The sequence below is a fragment of the Lissotriton vulgaris genome, chromosome 10, assembly GCF_964263255.1.
Source record: "Lissotriton vulgaris chromosome 10, aLisVul1.2, whole genome shotgun sequence".
Lineage (NCBI taxonomy): Eukaryota > Metazoa > Chordata > Amphibia > Caudata > Salamandridae > Lissotriton > Lissotriton vulgaris.
The window spans coordinates 57,714,803-57,734,988 of record NC_141698.1 but is presented as its reverse complement, the minus strand read 5'-3'; the positions used below and the strand labels follow the sequence as shown (position 1 = coordinate 57,734,988).

At 43.2% G+C, this 20,186-nt stretch overlaps 1 protein-coding gene across 1 annotated transcript in view; it reads right to left on the bottom strand.

Annotated features, from left to right (window-relative positions):
- The window catches only part of ERN2 (endoplasmic reticulum to nucleus signaling 2), a 189,704-nt gene extending 175,309 nt beyond the window's left edge, over positions 1–14,395 (bottom strand). Inside the window, exon 1 of the mRNA XM_086940449.1 lies at positions 13,418–14,395. Coding sequence (XP_086796575.1) covers positions 13,418–13,489 — 72 coding nt within the window. The 5' untranslated portion in view covers positions 13,490–14,395. The remainder of the gene's footprint in view (positions 1–13,417) is intronic.
- Between the last annotated feature and the right edge of the window lie 5,791 nt (positions 14,396–20,186).

Here is a 20,186-nt window from a genome sequence, read left to right as displayed (position 1 = left end):
ATTCATACACACTGATGTCCAGTCTACTGTATCTCATTCATATACACTGATGTCCAGTCTGCAGTGTCTCATTCATACATACTGATGTCCAGTCTCGTGTCTCATTCATACACACTGATGTCCAGTCTACAGTGTCTCATTCATACACACTGATGTCCAGTCTATAGTGTCTCATTCATACACACTGATGTCCAGTCTATAGTGCCTCATTCATACACACTGATGTCCAGTCTACAGTGTCTCATTCATACACACTGATGCCCAGTCTGCAGTGTCTCATTCATACACACTGATGTCCAGTCTACAGTGTTTCATTCATACACACTGATGTCCAGTCTAGTGTCTCATTCATACACACTGATGTCCAGTCTGCAGTGTCTCATTCATACACACTGATGTCCAGTCTCGTGTCTCATTCATACACACTGATGCCCAGTCTCGTGTCTCATTCATACACACTGATCCCCAGTCTACAGTGTTTCATTCATACATACTGATGTCCAGTCTCGTGTCTCATTCATACACACTGATGTCCAGTCTACAGTGTCTCATTCATGCACACTGATGCCCAGTCTGCAGTGTCTCATTCATACACACTGATATCCAGTCTACAGTGTCTCATTCATACACACTGATGTCCAGTCTCGTGTCTCATTCATACACACTGATGTCCAGTCTGCAGTGTCTCATTCATACACACTGATGCCCAGTCTATAGTGTCTCATTCATACACACTGATGCCCAGTCTGCAGTGTCTCATTCATACACACTGATGTCCAGTCTCGTGTCTCATTCATACACACTGATGTCCAGTCTACAGTGTCTCATTCATACACACTGATGTCCAGTCTGCAGCGTCTCATTCATACACACTGATGCCCAGTCTGCAGTGTCTCATTCATACACACTGATGTCCAGTCTCGTGTCTCATTCATACACACTGATGCCCAGTCTAGTGTCTCATTCATACACACTGATGTCCAGTCTAGTGTCTCATTCATACACACTGATGCCCAGTCTGCAGTGTCTCATTCATACACACTGATGCCCAGTCTACAGTGTCTCAATCAGACACACTGATGTCCAGTCTACAGTCTCAATCAGACACACTGATGTCCAGTCTACAGTGTCTTATTCATACAGACTGATACCCAGTCTACAGTGTTTCATTCATACACACTGATGCCCAGTCTGCAGCGTCTCATTCATACACACTGATGTCCAGTCTCGTGTCTCATTCATACACACTGATGTCCAGTCTACAGTGTCTCATTCATACACACTGATGTCCAGTCTACAGTGTCTCATTCATACACACTGATGCCCAGTCTGCAGTGTCTCATTCATACACACTGATGTCCAGTCTACAGTGTCTCATTCATACACACTGATGTCCAGTCTACAGTGTCTCATTCATACACACTGATGTCCAGTCTACAGTGTTTCATTCATACATACTGATGTCCAGTCTCGTGTCTCATTCATACATACTGATGTCCAGTCTCGTGTCTCATTCATACACACTGATGTCCAGTCTACAGTGTCTCATTCATACACACTGATGTCCAGTCTATAGTGTCTCATTCATACACACTGATGTCCAGTCTATAGTGCCTCATTCATACACACTGATGTCCAGTCTACAGTGTCTCATTCATACACACTGATGCCCAGTCTGCCGTGTCTCATTCATACACACTGATGTCCAGTCTACAGTGTTTCATTCATACATACTGATGTCCAGTCTCGTGTCTCATTCATACACACTGATGTCCAGTCTGCAGTGTCTCATTCATACATACTGATGTCCAGTCTCGTGTCTCATTCATACACACTGATGTCCAGTCTGCAGCGTCTCATTCATACACACTGATGTCCAGTCTACTGTATCTCATTCATATACACTGATGTCCAGTCTATAGTGTCTCATTCATACACACTGATGTCCAGTCTAGTGTCTCATTCATACACACTGATGTCCAGTCTCGTGTCTCATTCATACACACTGATGTCCAGTCTATAGTGTCTCATTCATACACACTGATGTCCAGTCTACAGTGTCTCATTCATACACACTGATGTCCAGTCTGCAGCGTCTCATTCATACACACTGATGCCCAGTCTGCAGTGTCTCATTCATACACACTGATGTCCAGTCTCGTGTCTCATTCATACACACTGATGCCCAGTCTACAGTGTCTCATTCATACACACTGATGCCCAGTCTACAGTGTCTCATTCATACACACTGATGCCCAGTCTGCAGTGTCTCATTCATACACACTGATGCCCAGTCTGCAGCGTCTCATTCATACACACTGATGTCCAGTCTCGTGTCTCATTCATACACACTGATGCCCAGTCTCGTGTCTCATTCATACACACTGATGCCCAGTCTGCAGCGTCTCATTCATACACACTGATGCCCAGTCTGCAGTGTCTCATTCATACACACTGATGTCCAGTCTCGTGTCTCATTCATACACACTGATGCCCAGTCTGCAGTGTCTCATTCATACACACTGATGCCCAGTCTCGTGTCTCATTCATGCACACTGATGCCCAGTCTGCAGCGTCTCATTCATACACACTGATGCCCAGTCTCGTGTCTCATTCATACACACTGATGTCCAGTCTCGTGTCTCATTCATACACACTGATGTCCAGTCTGCAGTGTCTCATTCATACACACTGATGTCCAGTCTACAGTGTCTCATTCATACACACTGATGTCCAGTCTGCAGTGTCTCATTCATACACACTGATGTCCAGTCTATAGTGTCTCATTCATACACACGGATGTCCAGTCTCGTGTCTCATTCATACACACTGATGTCCAGTCTAGTGTCTCATTCATACACACTGATGCCCAGTCTACAGTGTCTCATTCATACACACTGATGTCCAGTCTATAGTGTCTCATTCATACACACTGATGTCCAGTCTAGTGTCTCATTCATACACACTGATGTCCAGTCTAGTGTCTCATTCATACACACTGATGTCCAGTCTATAGTGTCTCATTCATACACACTGACGCCCAGTCTACAGTGTCTCATTCATACACACTGATGTCCAGTCTAGTGTCTCATTCATACACACTGATGTCCAGTCTATAGTGTCTCATTCATACACACTGATGTCCAGTCTTGTGTCTCATTCATACACACTGATGTCCAGTCTCGTGTCTCATTCATACACACTGATGTCCAGTCTCGTGTCTCATTCATACACACTGATGTCCAGTCTTGTGTCTCATTCATACACACTGATGTCCAGTCTGCAGTGTCTCATTCATACACACTGATGTCCAGTCTATAGTGTCTCATTCATACACACTGATATCCAGTCTGCAGTGTCTCATTCATACACACTGATGTCCAGTCTACAGTGTCTCATTCATACACACTGATGTCCAGTCTCGTGTCTCATTCATACACACTGATGTCCAGTCTACAGTGTCTCATTCATACACACTGATATCCAGTCTGCAGTGTCTCATTCATACACATTGATGTCCAGTCTATAGTGTCTCATTCATACACACTGATATCCAGTCTGCAGTGTCTCATTCATACACACTGATGTCCAGTCTACAGTGTCTCATTCATACACACTGATGTCCAGTCTCGTGTCTCATTCATACACACTGATGTCCAGTCTACAGTGTCTCATTCATACACACTGATATCCAGTCTGGTGTCTCCTTCATACACACTGATATCCAGTCTGCAGTGTCTCATTCATACACACTGATGTCCAGTCTACAGTGTCTCATTCATACACACTGATGTCCAGTCTCGTGTCTCATTCATACACACTGATGTCCAGTCTACAGTGTCTCATTCATACACACTGATATCCAGTCTGGTGTCTCCTTCATACACACTGATGTCCAGTCTCGTGTCTCATTCATACACACTGATGTCCAGTCTATAGTGTCTCATTCATACACACTGATGCCCAGTCTGCAGTGTCTCATTCATACACACTGATGTCCAGTCTAGTGTCTCATTCATACACACTGATGCCCAGTCTACAGTGTCTCATTCATACACACTGATGTCCAGTCTATAGTCTCTCATTCATACACACTGATGTCCAGTCTAGTGTCTCATTCATACACACTGATGTCCAGTCTATAGTGTCTCATTCATACACACTGATGTCCAGTCTCGTGTCTCATTCATACACACTGATGTCCAGTCTATAGTGTCTCATTCATACACACTGATACCCAGTCTACAGTGTCTCATTCATACACACTGATGTCCAGTCTCGTGTCTCATTCATACACACTGATGTCCAGTCTATAGTGTCTCATTCATACACACTGATACCCAGTCTACAGTGTCTCATTCATACACACTGATGTCCAGTCTGCAGTGTCTCATTCATACACACTGATGTCCAGTCTCGTGTCTCATTCATACACACTGATGTCCAGTCTCGTGTCTCATTCATACACACTGATGTCCAGTCTGCAGTGTCTCATTCATACACACTGATGCCCAGTCTGCAGTGTCTCATTCATACACACTGATGTCCAGTCTAGTGTCTCATTCATACACACTGATGCCCAGTCTACAGTGTCTCATTCATACACACTGATGTCCAGTCTATAGTGTCTCATTCATACACACTGATGTCCAGTCTAGTGTCTCATTCATACACACTGATGTCCAGTCTAGTGTCTCATTCATACACACTGATGTCCAGTCTATAGTGTCTCATTCATACACACTGACGCCCAGTCTACAGTGTCTCATTCATACACACTGATGTCCAGTCTAGTGTCTCATTCATACACACTGATGTCCAGTCTATAGTGTCTCATTCATACACACTGATGTCCAGTCTCGTGTCTCATTCATACACACTGATGTCCAGTCTATAGTGTCTCATTCATACACACTGATACCCAGTCTACAGTGTCTCATTCATACACACTGATGTCCAGTCTCGTGTCTCATTCATACACACTGATGTCCAGTCTATAGTGTCTCATTCATACACACTGATACCCAGTCTACAGTGTCTCATTCATACACACTGATGTCCAGTCTGCAGTGTCTCATTCATACACACTGATGTCCAGTCTATAGTGTCTCATTCATACACACTGATGTCCAGTCTCGTGTCTCATTCATACACACTGATGTCCAGTCTATAGTGTCTCATTCATACACACTGATACCCAGTCTACAGTGTCTCATTCATACACACTGATGTCCAGTCTCGTGTCTCATTCATACACACTGATGTCCAGTCTATAGTGTCTCATTCATACACACTGATACCCAGTCTACAGTGTCTCATTCATACACACTGATGTCCAGTCTATAGTGTCTCATTCATACACACTGACGCCCAGTCTACAGTGTCTCATTCATACACACTGACGCCCAGACAGCAGCCTCCCATTCACACACAATGCCACCTAGCCACAGGCATTTCGTGCATCCACATTCAAACACTCTAGCCAACATTCTGTGACCAAAAAGAGGTTGGAATTTTTTGCTTCCAAATCACTAATGTGTGTAAGAAAGGTGAACCCGGAAAAATATTACATCACTTTCATCTCAATTATGACATCTTGGAAACGTATATCACAATATTGGACCCACATCAGAGAAGCCGGCATTTTGATTTTAGATCCAGGTGACAATAGGAGAATAATACAAGAGTATGTGAGTTACTAGTGAGTGCTCTGAACGTTAACCCCTCTCTATCGTTTCTTCACCAGGGACGATAGCAGTGCAGACAGCGCCTTCAGTAACTCAAGCAGCTGTCGCGAGCCATGCATTGGGCGGTACCATGCGCTTTTCAAGGGAGGGGTCATGGTGCTTCTTTTCCTTCTGTTCACAGAGGTTGAGTTTAACTCACAACAGGATCAAACCACGGCAAACAGCCCCTTCCTCTCGCCTCAAAAGCAACAGGATGACTAAGAAATCTGCGGGCAGTGGCCCATCGTTCTTAATCTGTATGAGTCGACTCGTGTGACGCCCACACACCCTGCTGCCCAGGCGGGCACCTGCTACACGCACAATATGCCACGACAGCCTCGTGCAGCTGCATCTCGTGACACTCTCCGCGCGCCCTCGCTCTGCCCTGGGCAGCCCGTGTGCATGTACACCGGCCCGGCCTCGGCGCAGTTCTAGGCAGGTCCGAGCGGCCTGGCCATCCTTTGAGCGCGCAGGCCTGACTCACCCAACTGCTCGCCCCGGAGTGGCGCGTGGGCGCCGCACGCGAGGGGCAGAAGCCTCTGGGCTCTCCCTCCCCACGAGCTTCCATTGTCTGAGCCGTCACGCGCAGGCCTGCACCGGAGAGGCAGACACGGCGCGAGCGCGGAAGGAACTGGATGCAGTGATGGGCAGTGAAGACCCCACTCACCTCGTCAGCCGGATACCAGCCCCCTTGTTCTAATGAGTCAGAGTCGACTCTCAGCGCTGGACCCAGTCCATAGGAAACTCGTCCTCCGCTATCCCCTATCCCCCTTTCGAATCTTGCATTCCTACATTTTAAGAGCAGCCTCTGCAAAGGGTTTACCACAGTGCTGCCTGGCTTGCTGTACTCCTGCAGTGACAATCCCCAGCACACGGTTCTATTGTGGTCTTTAATTCATAATAGGAACAACTGGGCTGGGACCCCTCACCTGAATACAACGGGTATTTCTATCCACAGTAAAAGGAAAATAACGAATGTGTGACCACACGTGTACCTCCCTCCCCCACCCCTGAGGTTCAGGTCCAGGCCAAAGCAAATTAACTTCAATACTCTCGCCTCCCTACGACTTTCAAACCTTCTACAAGTTCTGCCTTGTTCTGAGGAGCACCAGGACACACACAAGCCTAATAAATGTCAAATGGTACAAAATAGGGCAGATAAAGTCATACAAAACACCAGGAAAATGCAAACACAAGAAACAAAGAAAGTCTTCAACAAAACAAACATACTGACACTGAAAAGTGCCCATGTTCAGAAGAAGAGAAGTCTAGACCCTACCAGTTGCACTTCACAGCCAGTGGTGGTCTCAGGAAGCATTCTTGGTTAAAGCTATACACCAGAAAAGCCAGGCACAAGTGCACTGCGACAGGACAAAAGGATGCAACATAAACAAGAGCGCCTGGTATTAAAGCCAGCTGGCAACGATGAGGAAGGGAGATGCAAATTTGATTAGGCTTTGAAGGAGGCCACCTACGATTCAACGGAGAATGTTCCCCAGAGTCATGGTAAAAAGCCTTTCTCCTAACACAAAAGCAAACCCTTCCTGCCAGTCACTCTTTGGTCATGACAGTGTAAAGCTTTTGTTCCTGCAAAATGAATGTAAAACAGATACACTGTTTATAATTTACTTACAGTGGGTTTTGGATATGCCTGCTTCAAACAATTTGCTTTTTCAACAACATGCTTCAGACCTAATCAATCACATCTTGTCTCAGCTCTATTAAATGTTTCTTTCTAACATTAATGCCTTTTGGGTTTATCCTTCTGCCTATAGTCGACTGCGTGCTTTGCACAGCAAGGGGAATTTCCGTACATAAAAAAAGTATATTTTAATTCTCCAATTTCCCTATATGCTGCTTCTCGTTAGCCCGCCCGCTCCATCTCATTCCTTCCTTCCGCTTTCTTCTTTCTGTTGCCCCTTCTGCTCTACCCTCTCAGAGACTACTGTACAGCCTCTGAAAAGAAGCCTGGTCTATAATGAAGGCTCTCTTCTTGCCTTCCTTACAGTAGTGTTTTTCTTTCTTCTCGGGTTGAAGGTCGGATGGCAATGTCGCCTTTATTGTCCTTCAATTCCTCCTGTGTCATAAAAACGAAAGGAGGACTATAATGACGGCTCCATTGCCATTAGACCTTCATTTCACACTGAAATAAAAAAGGGTCGTGAAGAAGGCAAGAGAGCCTTCAACATAGTCCAGTTTTCATTTCTTAGATTAGTGTGGGTTTAATGTGCTAACACTGTTTCTCCATGCGTTCGCATATTACAACCAGACCTACTGGCTTTGAAAATGCTTGTTTTAGTTTAGTCAATGTACAAAAGTCCACCCATCAACCTTTGAAAAAAAAATGGCATCTTTTATGGTACGGATGCACCAGTTAAGGGGTACATTTTGGCCAGTTTGTTTTTCAGACAATGAAGAGCCGGAAAGATGCCCTTTCTCATAAACCTTTCTCACAGATAAAGTAAATGCCAAATTGGGAGGGGGAAAAGGGGTAAAAAGGAACCTGTGAGGCCACTTTGGAAGTGTATACAATAACATTACAGTGATTACAGGGGAGACAAACATTCAAAGTATTACAAGATAGATATTGCTTGGAAAATAAATAAAATAGGTTGATCTCGCAGCGGGAAAGGTGTTGGGAAGGTCTCACCCAAAACATCACTGCCAACAGTTGTACGTCACAACAATGAGTGACAAAATATCGTCCTTACAGAATTTCATGCCCAAAATATAAACAACCATATTATTGCGAAGGTAAACATTTACAGGGCAGTATAGATGATTCTTAACCTCACTTGTATGTACCTTTAAGATATACATACATTGTCGTCAAAGTACATACATCCAGATTTAATTATTCAATACTTACCTATCCATACTTACCTTTACAATATTATGATAGCCAATTTTGTTTATTCAGAATATCCCAGCAGGACAAAATTTGAAAAACAGATAGCCCCACAGATGGACTGCGTTTGTTGCAGAAATGATGTCACAGAATGTCCACAACTTATATTTATTTTGTTCAAAATCTTCAGTTATTGTTAAAAAATTCAATGCCATTTTCCATATTGCTTTAAATTACAAGATGGTGCAGACTGAAATTGCTTATTGAAGGGCTTATTCCCATTCTCGCTGCAAAATTCATTCAATAGTTTAATCGTTTTCCATTCTATGGAAAATCATGGGGAATGAAGCTTTCACAGAAAGCTCACATGACACTCCGAAAAGTAAGCTGTACAAAAGGGGGTGGTAATGGACAGAGCATCTGAACCAATCAAACACTCTCACCCAGTCAAAAGATCTGGGTTTAATCCATCACTGTTCTTTAGCCCACTCTGCCACCCCAGTTCAGACATGGCTATATGCAAATCAGTCTGACCCTGTGCCTCATGGGAACAGTCCAGCCCGAACTGCCAAGCCATGCCTTCCCTGGACCGGAAACAAGCTTCCGAGGACCGGTTTCTGGCATTCCAGCCGTCTTCAGCCAGGCTTGCTTGAATCCAGTGGCAAAGTGAGCAAGGGACTCAAGTCTGAGCATACCCTACCACACTTATGGCGGCCAAAAGCGGTACAAAAGGGGGTGGTAATGGACGGAGCATCTGAACCAATCAAACACTCACACCCAGTCAAAAGATCTGGGTTTAATCCATCACCGTTCTTTAGCCCACTCTGCCACCCCAGTTCAGACATGGCTATATGCAAATCAGTCTGACCCTGTGCCTCATGTGAACAGTCCAGCCCGAACTGCCAAGCCATGCCTTCCCTGGACCGGAAACAAGCTTCCGAGGACCGGTTTCTGGCATTCCAGCCGTCTTCAGCCCGGCTTGCTTAAATCCAGTGGCAAAGTGAGCAAGGGACTCACGTATGAGCATACCCTGCCACACTGGGTTGAGCTCGTCATGAGCATGCGGCGCTGTGCGCACCCCCGCACAGCGGGGGAATTACCCCCCGCAGCGAAGGGGCTAAGAAACGCAAATTACCATCAACTGAAAGTTGATGGTAATTTGCGAACTTTGAAAAATGTACAAATGTGCATTTTTCAAAGTTCTATGTTGCACACATATATGTCCTTGGGGCAATTGTGTGTGTAACGTGTTGAAATTGCAATTTCAGGGGTGCATCAGGGTGTCCTTTTGGCACTCTTGCACCCTTGAAATTGCATGCGCAATTTGCGAGTACCTATTTGGTACTCGCAAATTGTGCATGCGATTCCCATTGATTCCTATGGGCCTCTAGGCCCATAGGAATGAAGGGGAAGCAATTCCTTATTTGTGATTCGCAATTTGTGAGTCGCAAATAAGGAATGTGTAGGAATCGCAATTTTGTTTGTGATTCCTACATGCATAAGCATTTGCGATTCCTAAATAGCGATTTCTTAAAAATCGCAATTTAGGAATCGCAAATGTACAGTTTGATGCATGCGGCCGTAAGACTCTATGCATCAAACTGTTTTTAAGAAACTGCAATGTAGAAATCGCAAATGCTTATGCGTGTAGGAATTGCAAAAAAGTTTTGCGATTCCTACACATTCCTTATTTGCGACTCGCAAATTGCGAATCGCAAATCAGGATGCATCCCAAATGCAAAAATTGCGGTCGCAAAGGGGCAGATTTGCAGAATCTGCCCCTTTGCTACCGCAAATTCCAATGATGCATGTGCCCCTAAATCAGTTTCCCTTGTTCAGAATATTAAGAATGATGTCATGTTCAACCATACCATAGTGTGAAGATGGATCCCATATGTCTAATAGGGCAGGACTGGCCTTTGTCAAACATACACTGTTTCATCACCATCCTGATGAGGTTGGCTTTGGTGCTATGACCACAAGTAAACTCGAATGCAAAACCCTAATAATATGATCCTTCGAGGTGTGTTGCACAAGTTGATTAGCGATGCATCTCTCAAGAATCATGTTGGTAGCTGTCTAACTCTTTGGGATACGAATGTATCGCTTAATATGAGATTGTTGCAGAAGCCTGGCAGGCAGTGCGATAGGTAATGAGTAATAACAATGATGCCTCAATCTATCTACTGTAACCTGGCGTTGTACCGTGGCACCTGGAACACTGTGTGACTGTCAAAGGCAGGCAATGAAGGGTCATTAAAGCGATTGTTTATCCATGTGTCCTGTTTAAGAAATATACACCTACAAGCAACAAGACCAGTGGAAACCCCCATTAGACCTCTGCCCATAATTTGCTTTATTTGCTGGCTGCACACTGCTTTTTACTGTCTTGTGGACCACACGTTTTAAAGCCATAGGCATGCGTTCACTCAGCTATTGAGATAATTAAGCACAGATTGAAAAAAAAGCTTGCTATAGTTGGACTAAGCGTAAGTACTAGAGTTCAAACACTGGAGTCTCAACATCTGGAACTCAGGGACAATGCAAGAGTGCTTTAGCAAGGAGCTGACGGAGGTAAAGGGACCCTCTGAAGTTATAACAGTAAACTCGTAGTCAAAAGCAAACACGCAAACCTGGAAGTTACATACTCCCGAAATTAGGTCCTAAACGTGTCAGGAAATAATACAGTAATAACGGTGTCAGGAAGTGAACGTTTAACCTGGAAGTGGATGTGGAGCACACGAAGTAAAGGGCCACCTAGACGTATGTCCAGCATTTCCCAAAAAGTGGAAACTAGTTAAACTGATTATTTCAGCTGTTGATGTAGCGCTCTAGGATATGGAAGAGTGTAAATAAATGCAAATGGAATTTGCAAATATTGAAAACAGCCTTTGAAATAGGGCTCAAGATTTGTCATGGCAGGGACATCTGTAAGAGAAGAAAAGGTAATAAACCAACTGCTTTTATTCGTTTAAAACAAATATATTGTGGTCTAATGTATTGTGACCCAGCAGGGGGAATATCCTTGAAGTGCCCCAACTATGTGTTTGGGAAAACATCAGGGAATGAACTCCAGCAGATGTCTGTGTCCCCGTGATTGAATACACCTCTGGCAATCCTTTAAGTTGGTTGGAGTGTTATCATATTGTTATGAGGGCGTCCATTGTGAACAACCTCACTGAAATGCGGTTATTCACTGCAGAGACTTAAAAACAGTGCGTAACTAAAGTGGTTATCCACTTGTGTGCGGCACCAGGGGTAGCGCCTGCTTCCCCTTTGTTCTGCCCCTCACCTGGGTTTCCAGAGACCGGAGTGTCGAAGCCCAATGGTTTTTGGCGGTCTCACCTGCTTCCTTCTCTTCTCTCGGCTCTTCACAGACCAAAGGAAGGTGGGAGTATGTGGGTGGCAGAGTGCCTGTGCTAACCACCGTCCCACTTTAATAGCTATTACAAAACAATGGGGTGACCCAAAATTAACCTAAAGGACCTGGGTAACTTGTGATACAGACAAAAAGTGGTCTGATCTGAGAAGAACAAGAGGAGAGCTGAATACATCAATACCTCCAAACTATGTATGTAGAACCCCTCCGAATCATTCACCATGAAGTCACATACCATAGATTGACCCACTGAGCTTGAACTGTTTATCACTATAAGATGGTCGCCATTTATTATTGTTGGTGGGACTCAGTTTTGGCCCGTTTTTAATGTTTACACATTTTATAAACCAATAAATTGTTTGGTTATTTAAATGCTACTTACAATATAAATCTGCAACCCCTCGGGTTTGTGAAAAGGGGTAATCAGTGCCGAAATTCTTGCCTGCAAAAGTAATCTGTTACAGTTCATGCAACAACAAGATGTCTGTAATATTTAACATGGTGCAAAAACAACCCACTCTAAATTGGCTATTGGCCTTAACATACGTGTTCCATAATAAGTAAATCAGGCTTACTTCCTTTGTTGTAACTTTTTGAAATAAAAAGATCAGGCCCATGGCATCTGAAATAAGTTTTCCCACTGAGCCAATACTGCCTATAGCTTTTATCATTCGCTTATTACCATAACTAACTGAGGCCAAGTGTAGGGAGTATGAGCTTTCCCACAAGAATACCGTCATATATACCGTAATAAAAGTACAAACATGTTCAAAGTAATGGTTATCAAAACATTATTAAATCCCTGCCATGAGGGTCAAATTTAATTATCATACCACAAATCTTCTATCCCTGCGGTTTCTTCAAGTGGGTCACCAACTCCAAAACCCCTGCTCACCTTGGTAATCTGTGAAATTCCATGTAACAAACTTTTTCTCTGCAGGCTTTAATACAAAGTAATAACTATCCACCTGTATATGCCTATGATCAGACCTATAACAATGGTCATTGGCTTGTCACCTTAACCAACTCAGTCATGCTGTATTGAGGATAAGCTTTCCCACAATGCAAAAAGTGGAAAACATGTGCTCACTTTCAATGGAAGCACACAACTTCTGCCCAAGCAAATGCTCTACTCAAGAAAACCAACATATGGGCGGGGAATAAACCCCTCTCTCAGAAGTACTTCAGAAACTTTTTTTCTGTTAATCAAATAAGGTTTGGTGAAAGGTGCACTGTCAAACCGGACCTAAAAAGACCTTGTTGGCATGAAAATAAGTCTAACATAGGTTTTCAGCGCCCCAAAATGGATGCAAAAAATACTATTAAAGAAGAGTGAAAAACTCAGAAATTAGGTTTAACTCCTGGAAAAGGAACGCTATTTGGAAAAAGCAACACCATCTCACAAAATCTGCAGAATTCAAAGCCAACTTTTCAAAAGAAAAAACGACTATGGAGCTATCTTACCTGAAGTCTGAAGGTACTCAGGCAAAGGCAAGCCAGCACAGGGAGCATTCGATGCATGACAGCCCCAGCCATGATGTTTTAGCCACACACGCCAAGCCCAACAATGAGACAGAGAAGCTCCACGGTCAGCAGTGGGCAAGATATCACCCGGGGTCAGCGATGGTTGTCAGTGAGGTACTGGTAAGTGAACTGCAGGTCATCTGCTGGCAAAGTTACTCTATCAACAGCACAGGCTGTTTATGTTGTAAGTTAGCTCCAGGGTTTGCAATGACATAGGGGACCCCTGGGACCAGCACGAATAGTTTGCATTTATAACAATGGCCTAATAGTCTACTTTAGAAGAATAATTCCAGTAGTAAGATAAACAGGCTAAAGTGGTCAAACACCTTGAGTATGTTTTAGCAAATGGCTAGTTCCAATGGAAGCAGAGGCCAATTCAGTTGTTTGCAGAGGTCGTTGGTAATTTGCTGAGACAGCAATGGTTGGTCCATTGGGTGGTGGGGGGCAACACAAGTGGTGGCAGTTATGGAACAGCAAAGCCCAGTCATTCCACTGGTGCCATAAAACGGCTACTAATGGTAGCTGAAACCATTAAAATTCCTGTTAGTTGCTTTAGAATGGTCCTGTGATGGTTTCCAAAGAAAGGGTGGCTTCCAGTGAGACAGGTGCCTATCCAGGGCCAGAGGTCGGTTTCAACCTGGGAAATTGGAGGAGTCCAGTTCCAAGGGGTGGGCTCTAGTGAGAGGGAGGGGGTACAGTGTTATGGATGAAGTCCAGGGAAACTCGTGCCTTCCAAAAAACATAAATGTTGAAGCCTCAGTGATAGGGATGGATTCCAGAGACACCAGCATGTACCAGCATCAGGTGGGGGGTGTACTTCCAGTAGTTGGTTCCTGTCGCATGGCAACATCTTAACGAATCGGGAAGGAGGCTACAAAATGTGGGCCTCGAGTTAAATCATCCTGAAATCTTCGCTGCTGACTCAAGTTAACTTCGTGCGGAAGAGGAGACCAGGTAATGGGGCAGTCTGGCTCTGTTACGAACTGACAGGTTAAGGGGCGGGGCCAGGCGAATGGTTGCGGCAGCACTTCCTACAAGGTCCTACGATTGGTTAATAAAAAAAAAAGGCCCGCCCTCACTGAAACGCCCACCGTACTGGAACGCCCCTGAAGGGACCGCCTCTCTTTTCCGGAAATGACGGACCAGCCATGTGGGGTCCGGCAGTCCAGGCTACGGCTTGCTAGGTGTTTGCTGCTGCGGTTCCACGACGGCTTGATTGACACGACGGCTAGATTGACCCCGGACATCCGGTTTTTGGGACCTAGGCAAGGACGCGCCACCCAGTGGCAAAACAAGAAAGCTGCATGAAGGAACGAGATATAACCACTTCAGTTAGAAAGGTGAACTCGTTTCTTATCAGGCTTATGATGGGAGATAGAGTTAGATGGAAATATGGGAGTGCAGATACTCGCTATTTATGGGTACATTTATAAAACAATAAGTGCCAGGGCCCGCGTCACGAGGACACGGTAGCTTGCACCATTCATTGCTCCCGCCAGTGCTGCCAATTACAACACTAACACAAATACTAACCAACACACTGCTTGTCACAATAGTATAAATTGTCACAGTGTGATAATTCATACTATTCAAGGCTCCCAAAGCTATAAGAATGGCTTGGTTGGGGCATATTAGTGACTGTTAATGTATATGAAATCAATAAACAGGTGTTTTTTTGCTCGTACTCAAATTTGGCAGACAGGGCCATACCATGTGGCAGACAGTCACAAGCACATTTGCAAAGTTTCCACGGTTTTTGACCAAACTATACAGAAAATGTTAAGTTTTTAAAGCAGTTATTAGCTTCATGATGTCATCTCGACTTCAACAAATATAACACAGCCTTTTGTCATATGCATACTACCACACCCCTTAGCTTCTGACACAGATTTTATCATGTGTAGACCTGTTGAACATTGATTGGGGATGACGTTAATTGTGTAAGGATGATGCTCTTAAAGTGAATAGCGAAAATATGTTTTAGAGGTTGGGTCAGTGTTGAAAGAGAGTTCTTCCGATAAAATGATGGTTCTTAAGCAAGGTTTAATTTGAAAACCTTTATTAGTTACATACGTGATATGTAGCTCAACCCGCGACCGCTCATCCTGGTATCCCCGCCATAACTGCCAAACCACAGAGCAGCAGAGCTCGAACGAGAACTCCAGGATGAGTGACATATCAAATAACAATAGCGCACGAGGGCAGGCGCGTGGAACTGACAAGTTGTCCTTAAAGAAACAAGGACAACTTGTGACTATAACATCACCCTGTTTTTTTTGACAGAAAAGAAAAAGAGCATTATTAGCAAGCAGTGCGAAAGTCAAATTTAATTCAAAGCACAGAGCAGACAAATGCAATGAAATGAGAACAGAAAAGAGCAATGGAACAGAAGTTGCATATGAGAATAATAATGGTTGATGAAAATGAAAGGAGAAAAGCAGGAAAGAAAATACAACAACTAATGCAAATTTCTCACAAAAGATAAGCACCCACTCCCTCACACAAACAAAATAAACAACAACCCAAGTACAAACATAATGAGAGCTGGCCAGGCTGACAATAGTAAAGTACAGGGTTAAGGCAATCTGTTGAAGGAGTGATAAGATGAAAAGAGTACAGGTGGCAATGAAAGAGTGGAGGACTGGCTTAGATAGAACAAGCAAAATTAAGTAGTGTACAGCAGTAGTAAGAAAAATAGTTGAATAGAGAAACAAGTGAAATAAAGTGAAGTAAAAATGAAACTTTAAGTGACAAATCCACAGAAGGGTGGAACAGTAAAACTACTTGTAAATAGTAGAATACAATGTAAATAACGAATCCACAGAAGGTGGACCGTTCAAATTACTTGTGCACCATGAAATAATGTGTAAAATACACAGATGTGATTGTACCACATGAAACAATGTGAAAAATGCACAGATGAGGTGTAAAGTACCTATGAAGTGTGAGCATGGCACACTTGAACAAAGCAAAATATACGTATGAAGTGTGTACATGCACACTGAACAAAGCAAAATGTACGTATGAAGTGTGAACATGGCACACTGAACAAAACAAAATGTACATATGAAGGCGGAACATGGCACACTGAACAAAACAAAATGTACATATGAAGTGTGAACATGGCACACTGAACAAAGCAAAATGTGTATGTGTATATTTAGGTGTGTTGTACAAACCACACAGTAAGAAACATTATATGCATACTGTGAATCAGGATGTAAATGCTTGTATATGTACGCCATAATAAAATAACATAACTGTAATATTTAAGTAGGTGTAGCATATGGTATATAATGGCACACAGTATAATGTAACCCCGTAGAATTACAACAATCCTAAACAGAAAAACTGAGCGTGCACTTCATGTAATGACTTATTTCAATTATGAACGTAAAAATATTCAGGAAATACCTGTCTTTAAATATAACTGCTAGAAATATCACTCCCATGGAAAATACCTAAATAAGATTGTGGTAAGGAACAAATCCACATGTTCAATTAGGCTTTTTCAACAATAAAATTATACCGAATACATAGGAAAGAAGAAATACTGTCCCCAGAAAATAATAAATTAAAATAATTAAAGTGGTCACCGTGGTCTGGTGTCAGGATACTAGCGGAAGGCATTCGTTTCAAATGGAACTGTTGCGGTCTTTTCATAACAGTAGACGCGTAGTCAATGAGAGGAAACAGCAGAACAGAAATGAAAGGTATCAGCGTGAAATACCTTGAGTTAATGAGTTCCTTCGAGAGATCCATAACTGCTAAAATGCAGAATAACCTTAAGATCTGCAAATAAAATATGCTGGTTGTAAACGCTGTGGAAAATAGTGCCAAAATAAGTGATGCGAATGCCATGGCTATAGACTCCGGTAACTGCAATTGCTTGAGGTGATGAGATATAACAGACGCAGAGTAAAGCTGTTGCTTGTGATAAGATGCAAGCTCAAGATGGTGGGACGTACAGCACGCAGTGCTGGATGGCTCACGGGACGTTGAATCAGCTAGGCGTCCCTCAGCAGCAAAAAGAAATGATTCACAGACGTCACAGTGGAGTGAAGCAGGCTGTATGAGAAAGGTAATGCTGTGTGTGCTGAGAAGGTTCACGTGGTGTGAAGCTCGTGAAATGTTTGAAAGTAAGCGGTCCAACTGCCAAGATGCAACGGCAAACAGTAGAGAGCCCGAAACACCAAAATAAAGTGCCCACACCCACCATACAACGTGTTAACTCAGACTCTGGTGCTCCAAAATGTGACCCCTCGTGAAACAAATCGCTATGTTGAAGTCCAATGGGCTGATCTTGTACACTGATCAGGTGTTGACAATACAGAAAGCGTAACGTAATGTCTTTTGAATTGTGCGGATAGCAAGGACAGAAGTGCTTAAACTCTGTCAAAGAGGAGTGTCAGGCAAAGATGCAAAAGAAATGAAGACCATAGATAAAGTTCAACTCCCGCACAGTTACACGAATACTTGCACACCTGTGTTGGAGCTTTAAATGAAGTGGTCAGCGTTGAGGCAGCAGTGCGAAATCCTTAGGCAGGTTCATGTAAAAAGTTCTCTCATAGTTTTCCCAGTTACTATTCTTAACGTTGCTTGTTGCTTGGAGTATGTTGCTTGAAGATGTTTACTATGAGCGTTGGAGTCAGTCGGTGGGTTGTGGTAATAAGTGGGATACCAGGATTTTTAAATGCGCAGCTCAAAGTTAAGAAATGATTTACCTTGTAAGTTCTTTAGTTTCCGATTTCCCGTAGTAAAATAGGTGGCAAGAGAAGGTTCTTTCCTCAGTATCGTCGCCAAATGTTGAAAGAGAGTTCTTCCGATGAAATGATGGTTCTTAAGCAAGGTTTAATTTGAAAACCCTTATTAGTTACATACGTGATATGTAGCACAATCCACGACCGCTCATCCTAGTATCCCCGCCGTAACTGCCAAACCACAGAGCAGCAGAGTTCGAACGAGAACTCCAGGATAAGTGACATATCAAATAACAATAGCGCACGAGGGCAGGCGAATGGAACTGACAAGTTGTCCTTAAAGAAACAAGGACAATTTGTGACTATAACAGTCAGGTTTGTAAAGATGGTGACCGTATGGAAGTCTAAGGAAGCATGTTGCTTTTAGTATGGTGATGAAAGTAGAGTAACTTGCCAAATGAGAGCAAGTTTACAGTTATGCATGAGAAAAAAATGTGAAGTGATATGTGGGTAGTTTTAACCTGCTTATTCTAGTTTCATTAGCAATTTTAGTGCAGAGGCATGATGTAGTATTTTTTAAAAAAAGTTTTTATATATAGCGCAAACTTGGCCCAAAGGTTTTGTGGCGCTACGCATGAGCACCACTACTCGAAACAAGGTAACATTTATTTTTAGGCATGGGGAGATTAAGTGATTTGACCAGAATATCAGGATGTTGAGCCAATGCTGATACTAAAACATGGTTTCCCAGTTTAACAATCGGCAGCCGTGGCGTAAAGCCAGAAATAATTACAGGGCACACATTGCATTTATTTATTTTTATTTATAAGATTTCTAATTGGGCAAATACTAGTGAGAGCGGCCTGACACTAAGAACAGAATATGAATTAGGCTAACAGGGAGCTCTTAGAGTTAAAAAGCCAGGTTTTGAGTTATTTCCAAAACAGAAAGTACTAGGAGGAAGAGTGTAGTTCAATGGGCAGGACAGTCCAGTTTTTAACTGTCTGATAGGAAAAAGCCTAGCCACCTTGTCCTAGTTTGTTAATTTTGGAAACTTTAAGTGAGCAGTCTGAGGAAGATCTGAGCAATGGTGCCCACACAAACCAAAACAAACAAGCCGTGGCAAAGCCAATAGGACTCACCAATGAGACCAGTTTGGTTTGGTAATATTTTTTGCCATTTTGAAAAGCATTGTGGCTGTTTTGCATCTGGGCGAAAAGAAGATCTTATGACCTGATTGTCGCATCATTTTGTAGACATGCAAATGCGGTCAACACACATTCTTGCACTTACACAGAGCCAAGACGGATCCAAAAATTCAAACAAAAGTTCTGTTTTGAAACAAAGCTCAAAGTGCTTAAAAAAATAATAATAGATGAGTTGGTTGCAAGAGAGGGCTGGGGTAAAGCAACTCGGTTGGGAGAAGCAATAAGTAGGAGAGAACGGGCGAAGGAGAGCAACGTGGAGTGTGGGGGGCAGAAGCACACGGTGAAAGACAGACGTGAAGTGTAGGGGCCTAGAGGCATAAGCACACAGTAAAAAAAGCAATTTGGAGTCTGGGGGCAGAAGCAAATGGGCAATAAGTGTGGAAGGTGAGAGAAAATCACATGGACAGAGAGTTCTCACCATGCACTGTTAATTACCCCACATATTACATCACTCATGACATCTTCTATGACATCATTAATAATATCACTGCAACCTTTGCAGTGAAATTAATGATGAGAAAACTGCATGGCAGGGGCACAAGTTATAGTTACCTTTTGGCACAATATATAGTTATTCGAGATAACTATAATTAGTTAATTTCAGTGGTTTGTACTTTTAAACGTTATTTTGTCACTGACATTCTCACCTAACTACAATTTTATTTTAACCTGTTTTTTTCAGTGAATTTCTACTTTTTAAAATGTAAAGTAATATTATATGTAAAGCCAACAACCCCACCGTGCACAGCCCAAGGCCATGTGTGGCATGGGGTTGGCCACTGGGCCTGCCCATGACCAACC